The 17077-nt window shown below is 55.1% G+C and overlaps 1 protein-coding gene across 4 annotated transcripts in view; it reads right to left on the bottom strand.

The window, feature by feature from the left end:
• The window catches only part of AGPAT4 (1-acylglycerol-3-phosphate O-acyltransferase 4), a 103828-nt gene that overhangs the window by 12833 nt on the left and 73918 nt on the right, over positions 1-17077 (bottom strand). For all 4 annotated transcript variants that reach the window (XM_012759626.2, XM_076002811.1, XM_012759627.2 and 1 more), the window contains one exon: positions 10116-10285. In XM_012759626.2, coding sequence (XP_012615080.1) covers positions 10116-10285 — 170 coding nt within the window. The remainder of the gene's footprint in view (positions 1-10115; positions 10286-17077) is intronic.

Genomic DNA, 17077 nt, shown 5'->3' with positions numbered 1-17077 from the left:
AGCGCCGCGCCCGGGCCAGCGGCCACGCCGCCACCGCTAAGCTCTTTTCTCTTTTCAATATGGGAGCAAAGTCCTAAAAGGGTGAGCCCGCCGTCCTGGCTCCTGGAGTCATCCACCCTTCGCACGCTGTAAGCGACAAGGAAACGCCTGCCACTCAAAAGCACGAACGCAAACCGCCCGAGGACCCGCTGCCCCACTAGCGCCATCGACCCGCGTCCACTCTGGGTTTCGGGCCGGGTGAGGCCCCTCGCGCCCCCTCCCCCTGCCAGCAAGGGGCATCCTCCACGTCCCCTACCCTCCTCCGTTTCTGTCACCTCCCCACTCACAGCCTGTGAGATGAAAACAAACCAAACCAAACAAAAAATCTTTACCAATAGCCTAAGCTTGTGTTCCTGGGTAGGTTGAGACTGTTTTTTAAAATTATGTTTCCCCGAACTCATTCCAAGCATGCTTTGTGGCAGCATGAAGGAGTCATAAAGGATGGCCTGCTCCACGGCCGAGAGGGCCGTGCACTCTAGAGCAGCAGCCACTGCCTGTGGGAAGGTCCCCTGTGGTCTCCCGCGGCTGTCTGGGGGCAGAAGTACTCTCGGCGGGTTTCTTATGCATAGTTCTATCGCACATGACCCAAGCGGTCTTGGCGGTCGGCCTTCGGTGACCTGCTGCTGAAAGGAAACAGCAGCTCCAATCTGACAGTGACATGAGCAGGTGTCCTCAAACTACGGCCCACAGGCCACATGCGGCCCGCCTAGCACGTTTATCCGGCCCTCCGGGTGTTTTTGCCACTGCTGCCTGTCCTGCTTAGCAGCCGACTCGTCCTGGGCCCACAGTGCACTGTCTGAGGGACAGTGAACTTGACCCCTGTTTAAAAAGTCTGAGGACCCCTGGACATGAGCATCTGGACCCAAAGATGGTGACCTCAGAGTCTGTCTTCATCACTGTTAGATCACTGAAAACGGTTCAGAGGTAGAAGCATGTCATGGGTTGTGGGCTGCACCACATGCACGATATGTAACACCACAGACGGGGGTCAGCGTGCCATCGCCGCGCGCCAAATCTGCTCTGCCACCTGCTTTGTGAGTAAAGTCTTACCGGCACACAGCCGCCTGAGTGCACCCACGTGTGGTCTCCGGCTGCTGTCCCGCCACAGCGCGGCGGGGTGGATAGCTGTGACAGAGACGGCGTGGTCCACAAAGCCTGCAATATTCACTGTCTGGTCCATCACAGTTTGCCAACTCCTGATTCAGAGCCGCTGAAGTTTGTTTTCTGTGGGTACTTAGTGGCTGGGGAAATACTGATTGTTATAACACCAAATTTCATAAAGCTCCGGAGTCGAGGCTGAGTCTACAGCACGATTATGACTTTCCAATAAGGAAAGAAGGGGAGAAAAACAGTAGCTATTACTGAGTGGTCAGATTATAAGTGATTTTTATTTTGTTAGATTTTCCTTTTTTATTATAGACATGCTGTACTGTATCCCGCTAACGATGCCAGTTTTAAGTGGCTGGCATCAGCCCTTTTCACCGTTTGCTGTGGGAACATACGTGAGGCTCTGCGTCAAAAACAGCCTGCCGTAGTGACCAGAAGGGACAGAGGGGACATTTCTGTCTTTACTGTGAATTAATGCATCGTCCAACCTTATCAGTGGGCCTAAGGTCTTGATGTTTGTTTGGTAAGAAACTTGTTAAAATAGTAAAGCACAAACTTTTACCTTCAAACTACAGACACTTCACTGACTTCCTTTCCTTGGCAGGACTGCGAGGAAAACCAGAATCAGACAGTCCTGGTTTCAACAGGGCTCCACCATGGCCCAGCTGCGTGACTTTGGTCAAGATGCTTAACCTTCCTGGGTTTCAGTTTTCCCAGCTATATTATGAGGAAATAATGCTTATCCCACAGTGTCCTTGTGAAGATTTCATAAAAACCTATACAGAAGTGTATACAGAAACGTACCATATATGGAAATGTGTACAGAAGCGTAGACTGGAGAGCCCAACACAGGAGGTCAACAGTCTGTAGCTACCATCATCATTACAAAGCCCAGCGGCTGAATGTCTCTCTATTCAACCCATTTTCTAAGCCATGCTCTAGCATGATAATATTAACGATCGGTTACATTTATTTAAGCACTATGAGATAGGCACTGTGTTCAGAGATTTACACAAGTCAACGCATTTATGACCAAGAGACTAGAAACTAGGGAGCCACGCTGACAGTCCCCCTGGGAGCAGGTTCAATTCCCTCGAATATCACGACTCTCCCAGGCCAAGCAAAGGCTTCTATGTATGGATGGCAACAGCTTTAAGAGGGAACGTGCAAGAAAATATACCAACTTCGTTGATCCTGGGTTAATTTTGGAGGTTGACCGGAGAGGATTTACTGATGAGTTAGATTTGTCAACAGAGCCATCTAGGTACTGGCATGTCTAGAAAATCTAAAATTTTCACAGTCAGTACAGCGTACGTGGTCCACAACCACGGGGGGCTGCAGTGGACCCCCTGGCCGTTTTCTGGTTGCCGCCGTCACGGCACTCTCTCCAGGGTTTAAGGAACCCTCGGAGAGAGAGGAAGGGCAAGAATTGTTCTAGGGTGGCTGCTTCGGGCTCCTGCAGTTAAGCAGCCCATCATGAGGACCCCCCATCACTCGAGGGTCCCGAGAGCGGCTCAGCAACTCCAGCCGGCTGGGCAAGCCCCACCTGGGGCCCGGTGCTGGGAGAGCCGCTTCGGGGGACAGTGAGGCTGGTGCACACTGACCCTGAGATTTGGTGGCTCCGCGGCGTTTGTGGCCAGCCGTGATCATCGGAGTGAGGCCTTTCTGGTTAAGGCTTTTCTCCACCACGGTGGCCTGCCAAGGAGTTCCGAGAGTACTCTCAGGACGGTCGTTTTACGAGGAGGACACTTTTTCACACTCCTCTGCGCTGGCCCAGCCCCCACGACTCCCTGGGGACCGGCAGAGCGCATGGGGGCTGGGACTGGGAGCAGGCGGCCCTGGCCTCGGCACTGCCTGCAAACATCCTACCATTCCTGAAGGTCTGCCGGTGTGCTCGCCAGTTAGTCATTTGGGTTCACCCAAGTCCACTTATTTCTATTAAATATATAAAACGGGGCACCTTAGGTTTAACTTTGAAAACAGGCAAGGCGTCCATTAACAACAGGCGGCTGAATCCACCCTCGAACCCTCTGACAGTTCCCCAACTGCGAGCTGGAGACCCCGGACTAGATGTTTCCGTTCCACGCGGCCCAGCCACGCCGTCGGGCCTGACCACTGCGGTGACTAGCAGGCCAGCCACTGGCCCAGCCTCTGTTGCGACGTGTGGCACATGAGCTGGTCTGGGGGGATCCTCACCCCAAAGCGGCTGCACCCGTGTGAGGGACCGCGTAAGAGCCCCTGGATGCCAGGCGCTGGGAACACAGAGTTGCACATCACCGTCTGTGCCCCTGAGGGCTCCAAGTCTAGTGGGGAGACAGACCGAGAAAGCTAACAATTTCTGTGTTCCAGCTCCCCCACTAACCCTGCGAATAAGTTGTTGAACAGACCCGCTCTCCCTCCAGAGAAGTAAGTGGAAGAAAGGACAGTCTGGGCTGGGGTGTCCCTGGAATCTGAGTCCCCAGTTAAAATAAAATGCAGGAGGCAAGACCGGAGTGCAAAATAACGAGCCAGGTGTGTGTGCACGCGAGGGCGTGTGTCCAAGGTGAGACTCTCTGTTCCTGCCGAGCAGGGGGGAGGGCACAGGGGTGGCCCAGCCCCACTCGTGCCCGTGCCTGTCTTGCTTGCTAACTTCTCTCGTGCCGAGAGGAAATGCCGTGGACGTTGGACTACCAGAAAAATCTCGAGAGACTCCTAAAACGCGATGGACTCTGCTCTCCAATGAGTCACACACACAGGGGAAATGCGTACATCAAACATGAAGCAAAGCTCTAAGAATCCCGCTCTTGGACTGGAGGTCACGGCGACCATTTGTCACGGGGGAGGGAACGTGGGCCCGGATACACCCCCTAGTGCGGGGGAAGGGAGGACACTTGGGGGACCAGCAAGGGGGCTTTGACCAGCAGGGGGCTGATCGCAGCCGAGTCTGCTCTGGGGGTGGCAGCTGCCAGGATAGAGCAGAGGAGAGGAGCTCCCTGCGCCGTGCCCTCCACCCTTCCCGGACCCGGGTCCTCAGGGCGCCTCTCGGGTGCTATTCTTAGTGGCCAGCCCAGTCCTTCCTGGGACGGCCTTGGGCCCAAGTAAAAGGAAGATGGGGCAGAGGTGTTAAGGGGCGGGTGGGGAACAGGACTCCCCAAGGGCGGAAGGTGACAGGAGCTATTTCCCTTGTGCAAAGCGCCACGTAGCCAGCGGGTGGTTGTGGAACGGCTGCAGGAAGCACAGGCGGATGGGGCCTCGGGAGGGCCCGGAGCACGCAGGAGGTGGGCGTGAGAAAGCGGGCAGTTAGCGGGTGACACAGAGTCCCTGCAGTGCAGATGCTGCAGGCAGGAAGCCCCCCTCTGCCTGCTGCTTTAAGCCAGCCCAGATTTACAGTCGGTGTGATCGGACTTCAGCTTGCTAAAGACGCCGCCAGAGGATTCTGTTCAATGAAAAAGACGACCTTGGTATGCCAAACGTGGGACCAGACTTCTACAGAGGAAGCACGCACTGCTGTTTCCAGGACTGGCCTCGGTTGTTATGAGCTCAAGGTGCAGCTGCACTTCCCTGGGCGGCCCACTCCTTCCTCGGCCAACGATTCACCTGGCTACCCCGTCTGTCACCATTCACTCGGATTCCTTAGCCACATGGTGCCAGATCTCAGCACGCCTGGCCCAACTGGTGAGTGGAGAGAGGCAGAGCGTAGCGGCCCTGCCCGGCCCTGCTGTGACGGCCGCGCCTGCGGAGCAAGGGACTGTCGCTGGGACTGGTGCTGGGTGCGGAGGGCGTTCGCCGCGTGCCCAGGTGATCCCAGAGTTGCAAACCACGGCTGCAGCCGAGTCTGCCGAGAATACTCCTCCACATCCGGAAACCTCTACCTTCCCTTAAGCCCAAGAGCAGTTCACAAGATTGAACGTATGAAGAAACCAGGGTCTAGTCGAATGGAACAGTGCTTCGTGCTGCACAAAAACGGCGCGGGGTGTAGTTGCATGGTATCCCGTGCAGGACGGCTGGGCCAATCCCACAAGTAGAACATTCTCGCTCCCTCCTGCACTTCACAACCTCATCCCGCTTTTTAAGATACGAAAACAGTCAGTGAAGGGGAGCTAATCAGGGTCAGGGAAATGAATAATTATTTTGCATCTACTTTGCGCTAGGCACTTGAACTAGGTATTTGCATACATTATTTCATTAAACTCCTATCACGCCATGAGACGGAAATTAACAGAGGTTGGGAAAAGTCAGAAAACCTCCCCAAGGTCACATAGCTGGTCAACGCAGGAACCCGAGTTCAAGTCCACGTCTCTGGGATTCTAAGCCATTGTTGTTGGTTTTGCACACACCTGCTCCATCTCTGCCCTGCCACCCTCACCAGAGGATGGTTCTGGAATAAGTGGAAGAAAAAGAAACAACTGTTCTTGATGCCTGAGCATAGAAGACATAGATTCATCTTCCAAAAGATCCCCTTTTTTTGCTAAATTTTAGACATTCAGAGATAAAACACAGCAAGCCTGCAATTTGGGGGAATGTTCTGACTGGCAGGGGTTATAGGAAATAACACTCGAGTAGCCTTTATAAACAAGTCTGCACTGGCATTTTTCCTGTAGAGAAATTTTGGCTAAAAAAGTGATCCTTTTATAATTAAATTTCAGGAAATTTGAAACATCCTTCAAACATGTTTTCAAACATGTGTGATCTTGTACAGAAAGAGCCACACTTAATGATCAGATGTGTCCTGGCAAAGTTAAACCAGAACACCAAAAAAGTCTGGGCTCGGTCCTCATTTCCGGGTGAATTTCGAGGGTTTTATGATGACACTGCCTGCTGTTCTACCAAGACCGTGTAGGGCCTTCCTGCACTCGGCCCAGACGGCGGTGCCCACACCCAGACCCGACTGGGTTCAGCGGTGCAGAGCCCCCCAGGAGGACCTGGGGACCCGGAGCTGGCAGCCCGCCAAGCGCAGCTGTGGGGTGAATCTGGGTGGGGCAGACTCTGCCGCCACAGCCAGAGCCAGGGGGACCGCGCACACTGTCACCGTGTGGGCCCGTCACCCTCATCTCCCTTCAGGACCTACCCTGGTGGCTTCCCACCTCTGTCCATTTGCCTGGACCCCTCATCCCCTTGTAAAGCTGAGCTCACTCTTCAAGCCTGTCCCAATGCTGTCACCTTCGCCCTCCCCGGGGCCAACGGTCAAGGTGCCGGGAAGAACCAAAATGTGACTCCAGTTGTTAAAACAGTGAAATTCTTCCCCACCACTCGGTAAACAGAAATGCCCCAAACACCAACCTCCCGCTTCCTCCCTGCCCCCAATATTCCTCTCTTTTGCCACCGTGGCCCAGTCCCTCCCCAGGCCCTCTGGGACCTCCCCAGCACACACCCAGACCCGACAGGGGACCTCCAGGTTGTCCCCGTCACTGTCACGGTGTTGTGCCGTGCTGCCTGCTCTGTGGTGAGATGCGCTGGTATCGCCCCGCCCACCTGCCCGCGCCCCGCCCACCTGCCCGCGCCCCGCCCTCTTCACCGCCACCCTGCGTGGCAGGCGGGTGTGCTTGCCCTCCGTGACCTCTCCTCACGCGCTGTGCAGTCCGGAGGGCAAGGACAGCACCTCGCAATGCAGAGCACCCACACGGGGTCTTCTGCAGAACGCAGACGCGGCCCTCGCTGGACGCGTGCTCTGAAGACACATCCACTGCCGTCGCCACCACCAAGAGTCCCTGTCTGACAGGCAGCGCAGAGCTCGTGAGCAGCCTGTGCTGAGCGACAGCACCTCAGCTCTCCTCCTCCTGTCTCTCTGCAAAGAGACAACAACATTCCCATGGTTTCAGGGCCCACTGTCTCATATCCCTATGATAACTGCCAACTGGGAAGTGACAGTCTCAGACTGCCATGTGGTGGCGAGCTGGGAGGCCGAGCTGGCCCCTGTGCAGCTGCACCTGGACTCCTGACCACGCAAGCGGAGGTTGTTCTGACACGCTTGCTGGTTTAAGCCACCACACTGTGGGCTCGTCAATGAATAGCCAGTACGGCTTCTTTAAGGATCTGACGGAAAATATCCTGCTTGGCCTAAGAATTCAGACGAATATTGACACGACAGCTGCCGTTCAGACTGCCCGCCGGGCCTGGCTCCATGCGGAGGCCTCGCCGTCCCGACCTTATGCGGCCCGCTGGGGCCTCCGGTGAGCGGCACGCGCGTGTCTTACTGAGGCACGGAGGCAAACAACAGGCACCTGAAACCGCAGGACCCGGGCCTTTGCTCGCACACCTGGCCACTCGGCGCCTTGGTGGCGTGTGGCCTCAGGTGCCCACACGTCACACTCAGCCGCAGGGGGGAGAGAGTCGGTGTGCGAGTCCCCGGTCACAGCTAAGGCCTTTGGAGCCCCGGCCCATGCCAGGACCCCCCCCCCCCCCCCCCGTGCCAGGACGCCCACCCCAGGGGAACCAGAGCTCCTGCGATGGGTCACTGGAATGACCACGGCCATGCGGGATCTTAGGCATTTTGTTTTGAAAAGACTGAAAGCTGCTTTTTTTTTTTGAGACTTCTATCGCTTTCCCCCAAAACCGATTTAACATTTAATAACACCACCTTTAAGAGTTTCTGCAAATTTCACTCGACTTCAATTTAAACTCATTTCCACTTAGGTTGTTACAGGTGAGGATGAAAAACGCCTAGTCATGAACTTCCTTTTGTTCCTTATTGCTTTAAAAAGCAAATTCCTCAGACTCCAGAAGGATCTCAACATCATGTGCTATTACAAAAAAAAAAAAAAAAAAAATAGGTAGTGTTTTTTTGGAAGGTCATTGGAGACAAAAAATACTGCTGAACAATTAATATTTATTATAATAAGAGGCTGTTTCTCACCCCTTTAAGGGTAGCAGAAATTTTTTCTTTTCTTTTTTTTTTTTTTTTTTTTTTGAGACAGAGTCTCGCTTTGTTGCCCAGGCTAGAGTGAGTGCCGTGGCGTCAGCCTAGCTCACAGCAACCTCAAACTCCTGGGCTCAAGCAATCCTCCTGCCTCAGCCTCCCGAGTAGCTGGGACTACAGGCATGCGCCACCATGCCCGGCTAATTTTTTCTATATATATGTTAGCTGGCCAATTAATTTCTTTCTATTTATAGTAGAGACGGGGTCTCACTCTTGCTCAGGCTGGTTTCAAACTTCTGATCTCGAGCAATCCTCCCGCCTCGGCCTCCCAGAGAGCTAGGATTACAGGCATGAGCCACCGCGCCCGGCCGGGGTAGCAGAAATTCACAGGCGCCTGGAAGGAGGCATCTCACCCGCCCCCGTGTGCCCCGCCTGACCAGCCCCCCTGGCAGAGGGCAGGACTGTGCCCGCAACTCGGGGAGGGTGTCCCCGGGCAGAGCGTTGGCACTGGAGCCGGCCAGCGCCCCGCAGAGGCTCCTGACCCCCTCCCCTCCGCTCCTGCAGCCGAGCTGCTCCTTCTCATCACGACAGCGATGCCGGGGCTGTTTCCCGGGTGTCTGGAGAGGCGGGACGATGACTCGCCCCCTCCGCTCTCCCTCCAGCTCTGACGGGAACTCAAGGCTCAAGGAAGCACTTTAGCAAGAAGCCAGAAGACCCGAGGCCCCACCCAGCAAGGCCCCCAACTTCCCGTGAGATCAGAGAGGCATCAGCCTCGAGACCTACCGACGCTCCCAGATGCCACTTGGAAAGCCTGGAAAGTCACCCGCTGCCTCTACATAACTGCCTGCGTTCCAGGAGACGGGAGGCAGGGAGACAGGCGCCCCGACGGCCCAGACGCGCAGGCACTGCGCACCCGGCCACCCGGAGCAGAGCCACCGGTGTCCCTGCCGGGGCTGTTAGGACTGTGAGATTCTAAGGGAGAGTGAAGCCACAAAACGGTAACTGAGATCTCCGCCCAACGTCTCTACAACTGGCAAGGGAAGAGACTAGAATTTCTGCCTCTGTTGCTGAAAATATATTTGGACACACACACACACATGCACACACAGAGTCAGCACTGGATAAATCAATGGGAAAACGAAAGGAGAAACAGTTGGCAGGAGGCGGTCTTCACCTGCCCCAGGAATCAGACCCAGGAAATCTATTTCCATCTGTCCTCCACGGTCTCCGAGGCCCTGTCTCCAACCTTCTACGTTCTAAACGCCATGATTTTGTCTGCATGGGCTACAAAACACACGTGCGACACGAGCAAACACACGTGCCCTATGGGCAGGCAGGGCACTGTTCCCAGACACAAAACCTGATCTCCAAGTTCTGGTGCAAACTGTTGTGACCTTTCCCGGCCCGCACCAAGGCGTGAGCCGTGATTCCCGCTGGCACGCCGAGTGCCGATGAGGAATTAGACTCGGTCACATGGCACGGCTCCACCGCTACGCGCCTGGGTGTGTGAAAGATGACAAAAGTCAACCGAAGAGACCCAGTTCCAAAGGCATGCAGGCTACATGCAAGAGGAAGTCAAACCAGTTGGAGAAAACCAGAATTTCATAATCATTCCGAATTCTCCAATTCGAACTTTCTGCCTTCGGGATTCACCGTTGCTGAGCCCGCAGGGAGCCACGTGAGCAGCACGCAGCGGGGAAAGCTGCCTGGCAGCCAGCAAGCGGTCGAGAGCACAGTAATTAAAACTATGAATTGAGGTCAAACTAGACACGTTCAAATCCAAACCTAACTACAGCTACGGGGCCCTGAGCGGAATGCTTAAACTCTATAACTTAGTTTTTTAAAAAGGGAGGGTGGAATGTCATCTGCTCATAAATGTTTCCGTGAGAATGAGACGAACTGATTGTGTGTAAGACGCCCGGTGGGTGGCAGTCGACGAGGACCTTCCCGGCGGGAAGATGTTAACCCCGACTCCGAGGAGCAAGAGCGAAAAGCAGTTTGTTGAGAACATTTCGTCAAGTAGAAACCGTGGCTCCCCTGCCAGCTCTGAACGCCGGGGAGCAGAAGGGCGAGCGGGGTGCCGGGCCGGAGGCGCGCGCGGGGAGGCGGGCGCGTGAACGCGGTTCCGACTTACCCCCAGGACCCCGAAGCGCTCGGCCAGGCTCCAGCCGCACAGGAAGTCGATCTCGAACTTGTGGTTCAGGATCACGATGGCGTTCTCCTTCCCGTACTTGGCGTAGGCCTGCGGGTCGGTGTAGAGGGTGCACTCGGTGCCCGACCACCACTCCAGCAGCATCACCAGCTCTGGAAGAGACCGGGACACACGCTTATCTCACGCAGCCTCCGTCCTCCGCGCCACCCTAGTTGCAGGGCCCCGCCCGCCCAGCTGGGGGAAAGCGACTTCTAGGGGTGACGTCCCGGACCCTGTCAGCCTAGACCCCAGTCCTTGAAAGCGCTTAGAAGCGGAAGAGAAAACGAGGACGACGCCACAACACCCTCCAGGGAGGGAGAAGAGGATGTTTTGAGAAGGCAGACGACGTACATTTCTTGATTAAGTACCTTGGGGGAAATCAATCGGAAAGCCCGAGTCCCTCACGAATCCTCGCCCTGGAGTTTGCAGAGCTCCGAAGGGCGGCGTGAGGTGACACACGGAACGCCGAACAGCCTGGGAAGTGGCTAACTGGGAACTTCCACACCCCACCAAAGAGCACTGCGTACCCCCTTCTCTCCCACCCAGGGGTAAAGAACCGCGCGTCCGGGTTCTGCGGCCGGAGTCCCGGCCCCTGAAGGCCCACGGGAGCCTGGCGTCGCCACGACTAGGCCTAAAGAAAACGGCCACACTGTTCTCTGCAGGGGCCTGCGAGCATACAACAGTTCTTTCTGTTTTCAGGCCATAAGGACCAACTCCCAATCTGGAAGGCTGGGGGTAGGTCTAAAGGGTAGGAAATGTTCACAGAACGTGTTGAACCTGGGTGATTCCATGGCACCCTGAAATGAATTTTCACAGCTGGCAGTGTTGGGCAGGTGCGGGGTGGGCTGTGCGTGAGTCCCCTGAAAGGCCGTGCCCCCTTTTCGCCACCGGTTAGTGGGGTCCACAGGCGGGGGCTTCCTCCCTCCCCACACATAAAGGCAGGCGGGTCCGACCGTGACTGCAGCCAAGCCTTGGGTCTTGAAGGCTCGCGTGGCTGCTCTCGGAAACCTTTCTCCTCGAGGCTGGGGCTTGCGGTAGAGACCAGAACCCTCCGGAAGGCGCCACCCGTCTGGCTTCTAAGCGGTGAGCACCGTGGGACTCTGCGCAAGGTAACCGCACGGTGCCGCGCCGTCCTAATCTTTGGCATAGGGTTGCTGCGTGGGCTTTGGTGACAATTAAAGCCCGTAGCACACAGCTGGTGCTCAGTGTATAGCGCATGGCGAGCTCCCGGCAAATTAAGGGTACCAGAATCATTACAAATGAACAAGAACACTCCCCTTCCCTCCACAGACGCGGGCACTGAAAGGCGTCTGCCTATTTCCAGCCCCAACTGAGGGACAAAGGGACACGTTGCGATCTCTGGGCAGGAAGGTGTTCCCGCTGCTGCACTGATTCTCCCGAGACACTGCATGGGCCGCGCCAACCCCTTCCCTCACCGGCACAGACAAGCACCGAAGCGCGGCACCCGGGAGCGGTGAGACACGACTCCCACCCCCAATCTGCCACGTCCCAGAATGCCTCTCTGTGCAAGGCCAGTTCTCAATCCCGCCCCGACCCGGCACCCTCTGCAGCCCCGTCACGGCTTGTGATCACAGCACTGCTGCGGCCCACGGGCACCTCGAGACAAGACAGTGTTTGTTGTCCTGTTCACCCTAATCCCAGCTGCGACTCCAGGACCCAGCCAGGGCCGGGCACAAGCCGTGTGGTCCCCTAACGAGCCCAAGCGATGAACACCAAACACGCAGACGGGACCCCTGCCCTCCCAGAGCTGGCTGCCGGGGAGACGGCTGAGCAACCGCAGAGCAGCGTGCGAGGGAAAGGAGAAGGGTCTGCCAACAGCAAGCGCTCAGCGTCCTGCCAGTGGGCTTGGGAGCCAGGCACATCCGGGCTCCGGTCCTGGTGGTGCCACTTACAGGGAGACTCCTGGCTCTTCACTGTGCCCCGTCTGCATGGCCGGCAGAGCAAACGCTTCTGGAGATGCTGAGGGCGCCAGGCAGGACACGTCTTCACCGCACCGGCACGAGGAGCGTAGCAGGTAATCGGTAAGTGGCCAGCTTGTTACTGTTAGCGTTATACTATGGTAACTGTGTCCCACACAAGGCTCTGGGACCACTGAAGGGGAGGGGGGGAGAGATGGGGGGCAGACGTGGGGGGTGGGCTACTGTGGTGGGGGTGGGGAGGCCAGAGCCCCCAGGAGACGTGCCGCAGGTAGAACAGCTGGACCTGCTGTGGGTCGGGCTGAGGACAGAGAGGGGAGGATGCAGAGCACGTCCACAGTCTCTGTCCCCAGCAGCCGGGGACAGGACTTGTTCACTGGGCCGGCAAGCCTAGGGGAGGGGCGGGGCAGAGGAGGGGGACCTGGAGTTTGGGTTTGGAGGTGGCTGGCTCTGTGCAGCCCTGGACCCCTCGGCACCAGCCGGGCGTCCCCTCCCCCTTCCGTCATCCCTGATCGCCTGTCTGTCCTCCCGTCCTCCTGGCTCTGCGGCCACCTGCCTTTCTCTCCTGAACCGGCCAACCCGTCTCCTCCAACACGCTCCCAGTCAGGCCTCCGGGATGATCTACCTGCCGGGTTTGCACCCCCCCTGGGCACTTTTTACCGCTAGAAATCTGACTACGACAGACCTCGAGACGAGAACATAGTGTGAGCAAAGCACCATCAGCACCAGACCACACGCTCTCAACGCCACCTGCTCGGCCACCGTGAGGCGAGGCAGCCCTGCTGTGGAGGGGTAGGACCCATCTCCAACACACCAAGGGTCCACATCCACTTCTGGTCCCCAGCGAGTCAGGGGAGGGAGGCGCCGACCAAGCACCCTGCACCGAGCGCTCAGGCGCCCAGGGCTCCTCCGCAAGTCCACGCAATTAAAAAGAAAGGCAGGACAGAGTGGGAGGGTCTGAGTTAACGGGGACTTCAGAGATACACCGACTAAATTGCAAGTATGGGTTCATTCCTGAGTTAAACACTCCAAACGTAAAAAAAACAAAAACAAAAAACAAACATTTGAGAACTGGATAAATCTGAATGTAGGTGGTATTATGTGATATTAAGAAAATACTATTAATTTCGAATGTTGTGGTGATGACATTGTGGCCGTGTTTCTAAGATGTCCTTATTCTTTATAAAACACATGTCATGATCATTTGGAGTTGATATTCCATGACATACACTGTCTGGAATTTACTGCATAAATTTCTATCGATCGATCAATTGATAATTCGGTAACTGCCAGTCTGATGAAATATTTAAAGTTAAATCCAGATGGTGTGACTATGGGGAAGCCTTATGCTATTCTCCCTACTCTTACGTAGATTTAAGTTTTTCATAATGAGAAGTTAAAGGAAGCAAATTCCCTCTTCCTCGGATGACTAGACACACCTGCGGCAGGGGGTCACCTGGAAGGCCGCGGGGTCCTGGCTCCGGCATGGCTGCCTCCTCCCCTGGGGCAGCGCGGACAGAGACAGACAAAACTCAGGTGAAAACGTTCACCTGTAAAACACAGGCCGAGGGCATGCACGGAGTTCCTTTTTCTTTAATTTCTGAAACTTGATGAAGATTAAGGTGCAATTTGAAAATACTTTACATTTCAATGCCACTATATGTGAAGAGATTAAAAGGACTGAAGTTCCCAAAGTGTAAAAGTGTCACTTTTCTGTCCTCCCTTTGCTGGCCGCATAGAGTACTGAGAAATTCTCAAAATCTGCCTACCGTGGCCAAGGAAAGTTCTGTGGCCTCATCTTGGCCACGTGGGAGTCGGGCCCCAGAAGCGGGAGTCTTGGCCGCCCCCCACTTCTCTGCCGAGTGACTCTGGGGCACGCTCCTGACATCTGACGTGAAGGCACTCATGCTCCATGCCAGTCAGCTGGAGCCTGATTGAAATGAGAACATATCACACTTCTTAGCCTACAAAACCGGGGATCAGGCTCTGGAATGTGGGCACGCGTCCCAGGTCCAGCCAGCCCGTGGGAGACTCTGCCAGCCTGCGCCAGCCCCTGCTGTCTCCTGGGGGTCCTCTACCAACAGCCACACAGTGGGTTTCCAAGAGTCACTCCCGGGCCATCTGCGCCAGGCCCACGGCCCGTCCCTGCCACCAGCAGCATTCCCATTTGCAGTGCTGCCCCATCGTCCCTTGACGGCTTCTGTCTGGTCTCTCGCTCCAGGGTCCCCGCCCCTCACCCCATCCTGTGCCCCTCCGCCACCTTACACTGTTGAACACCTTTGTTGGCTCCTCACTACCAACCAGATGAAGCGCAGGTCCCTCAGCCAGCCCTGGCTCCTTGGCCACCACTCCACCCTACGTCTTTCCACCACGGATCCTGAGCTAGAGTCAAGCGGAAGCACGTCCTTTCCTGGAACTACCTAGAGTCCTCGTACCTGCCCAAGCTTTGGCCTCTTGCCCAAGCCATTCTCTTGGCCTGAAAGGTCCTTCCCTTCTACAGGATGTCCAGCTCCTTCTGTCTTCTGATTTCAGCTCAGATAAGCTCACACTCCCCACCCCTCACCTCCGGCAGAAGCAATTTCTCTCTTCCACTCTCTCAAATCCCCCCTAAGGGACACAGCCTCGCACTTTGAAGTCGGACCCGAATTTGGATCCCATTCCATTATTTGCCCCTTACGGCACTGGCAGGTTACTTAACTCCCCCAGCTTTCGGTTTTACCCTATCACACACAGAAGTGTTGTGAACAACACATAAGGCCAATCACAGCACGTAAAGTGACAAGGGAACCCCCATCTGTCACTTGGCGCGTCAGGCACCAAGACCCCCACCCCTCCCGGAAGACCTGCACCAGCACCCTACCAACCTGTTTCCTGGCCACCAACTGGCCTGTTGCCTGGCATCAGCGTAGCACTAAACCCATTGCCTGGCGCAGCCACATAATATCAACCCATTGCCCGACACATCAACTGACCCACGCCTGGTACCCCACCCCTCGGACCACCCCGACTTAATACAAGTGGGAAAAATCGCATAGACGGTGCTCAGAATGTGGTGGCGAGGCCCCTCTGAGCCTGCCAGCGAATAAACTGTGACTCTCTGACTCTCCGTGTTAGGCATCTTTTCTTTTGCTCTGTTTTCCTTCTAGCAGAGTGTGCAGTCCTGCAGGGGAGGACCTCAGTCTCGTTCATCCCGTCCTCGTGCCCACAGCAGTACAGCAGGCTCTCCGGCGACCTGCGCACGGTGCGAGACACTTATCTGACAGAAAATCCACCAAGATCCAAATCACCGCACAAGGTAGTGAGGGATAGCACGGGCCTAGAGCCTATCTGAATTTTTTTTTTATTTTAAAAGCAACATTAAGAAATTACTGATATGTTTTGGAAACTTTAAAATCTACATAAGATAAATACCTGCTCTAAATTTCCATCTGTTAAATGCCTCCTCTCACCTTCCCCCTCACTGGGATATAATCAGGCTCATTTTCATAATTCAAATTCATTAATCAACAGAGAAATATGTACATATTAAAATGCAGTTTTAATATACATAAATATATAATGAAATGCCATATATTATAATTTTGAAAAGGATAAAAAGTTAAGATGCTAAGATATACACAATTGGCAAAACAATTTTTGAGAACAGAAATGTAAAGGAGAAACTACTCTGGGATTTTTTTTTTTAAAAAAAAAAAACATTATCGTCACGTGAGACATTGCTTCCTTAGCTCAGCTTAGGAGGCCCCACGGATATTGAATTTTGTGTCATTTCTCACACAGGGCCAACTTGTTCAGAAGAGCAACTTGTCATTACCGAGGGGAATGTGTACGTTGGGCACTTTCCACCCCAGGCCTGCTCTGTATGAAGTCACCGGTCTTCCTGAGGTCCTGTCCTCACGTCAGTTGTTCCATGTCAAACTTCCTACGACTGTTTTCTGTCCCTACTAAGGTGCCTGGATAAAATACATTTAGAATGCCTGCCGTTACATTTGAATTTCAGATAAATGACAAATCATCTTTGAGCACGAGTACGTCCCATGCGATACTACATGGAAGACCCACTCAATTATGAGCCAGGGAATATTTGGGATGTGTACCAAAGAATTATTTGCTATTTATCTGAGATCTAAATTTCACTGGGTGTCCTGAATTTTTATTTAACTCAAGTGGTTTGAGTTCTTATCAACCCAGCAGCAGCCCTGGGCACAAGCGCTGATGTGGGGGGAGGAAGGCAGCCTGGGGTGAACTGACAATTGCACCCAGGGTCCAGCAGCGGGCAACGGCTGAACGGGCTTCCATCTGTGGCATTTCGCATAACCCTGAGAGCCTCCTGGTGAGACGGGCAGCACGACCCATCTTACAAGTGACAAAGGGAAGAGAGGTGGCTTTCCCAAGGCCACCCAGATTCTGGGCACAGAATCCCCACGCGGGGGGCGGCCACCCTGGCAGTGGAGGGCACAGCCCTTCCACTCTGCCGCACTCGTGCACGTGCAGAGCATGCGTTTCTTAGAATCCTGACAATTTTTACGTGACAAATCTGTGCTTCAATTATATCCCAGTCTTTCTAAGGTCTCCGAGAAGTCCTTTTCCCTGAGGCTTGCCTGAGCTTTGCCTAATCAAGTTACAAAGCCCGTGAGCGGCCACACCACTGCGTTGCTAAACCCCGACAGCCGGGCGCCTTGGGGAGACCAAGGCCAAGAACTAGGAGGCGTTTTCGTCTGCGGGCCGTCCTAGTCCTCCCTCTCTGGCTCCTGTGTGAAGCAGCCTAATGACAGTGTGCTGAGCACGGGGTGCCCTTGGAGGGTGAGGTCACAGGCTTGGCACGGTGGGAGAGTCCAGCTCTCCGAGTCCCCCAGCTGCCTTGTCAGTGTCTCCGTCTGCCTCCCACGCCCTGGCGACCCCTGCCTCCCTCACCATCTCCTCCGGCCACTGGCCCTTCCCTCACCTACCACTCTCCACACCCTTCTC

Source organism: Microcebus murinus, chromosome 5, assembly GCF_040939455.1.
Source record: "Microcebus murinus isolate Inina chromosome 5, M.murinus_Inina_mat1.0, whole genome shotgun sequence".
Taxonomy (NCBI): Eukaryota; Metazoa; Chordata; class Mammalia; order Primates; family Cheirogaleidae; genus Microcebus; species Microcebus murinus.
The sequence above is the reverse complement of the archived record's forward strand: the minus strand, read 5'-3'. Positions and strand labels throughout refer to the sequence as shown.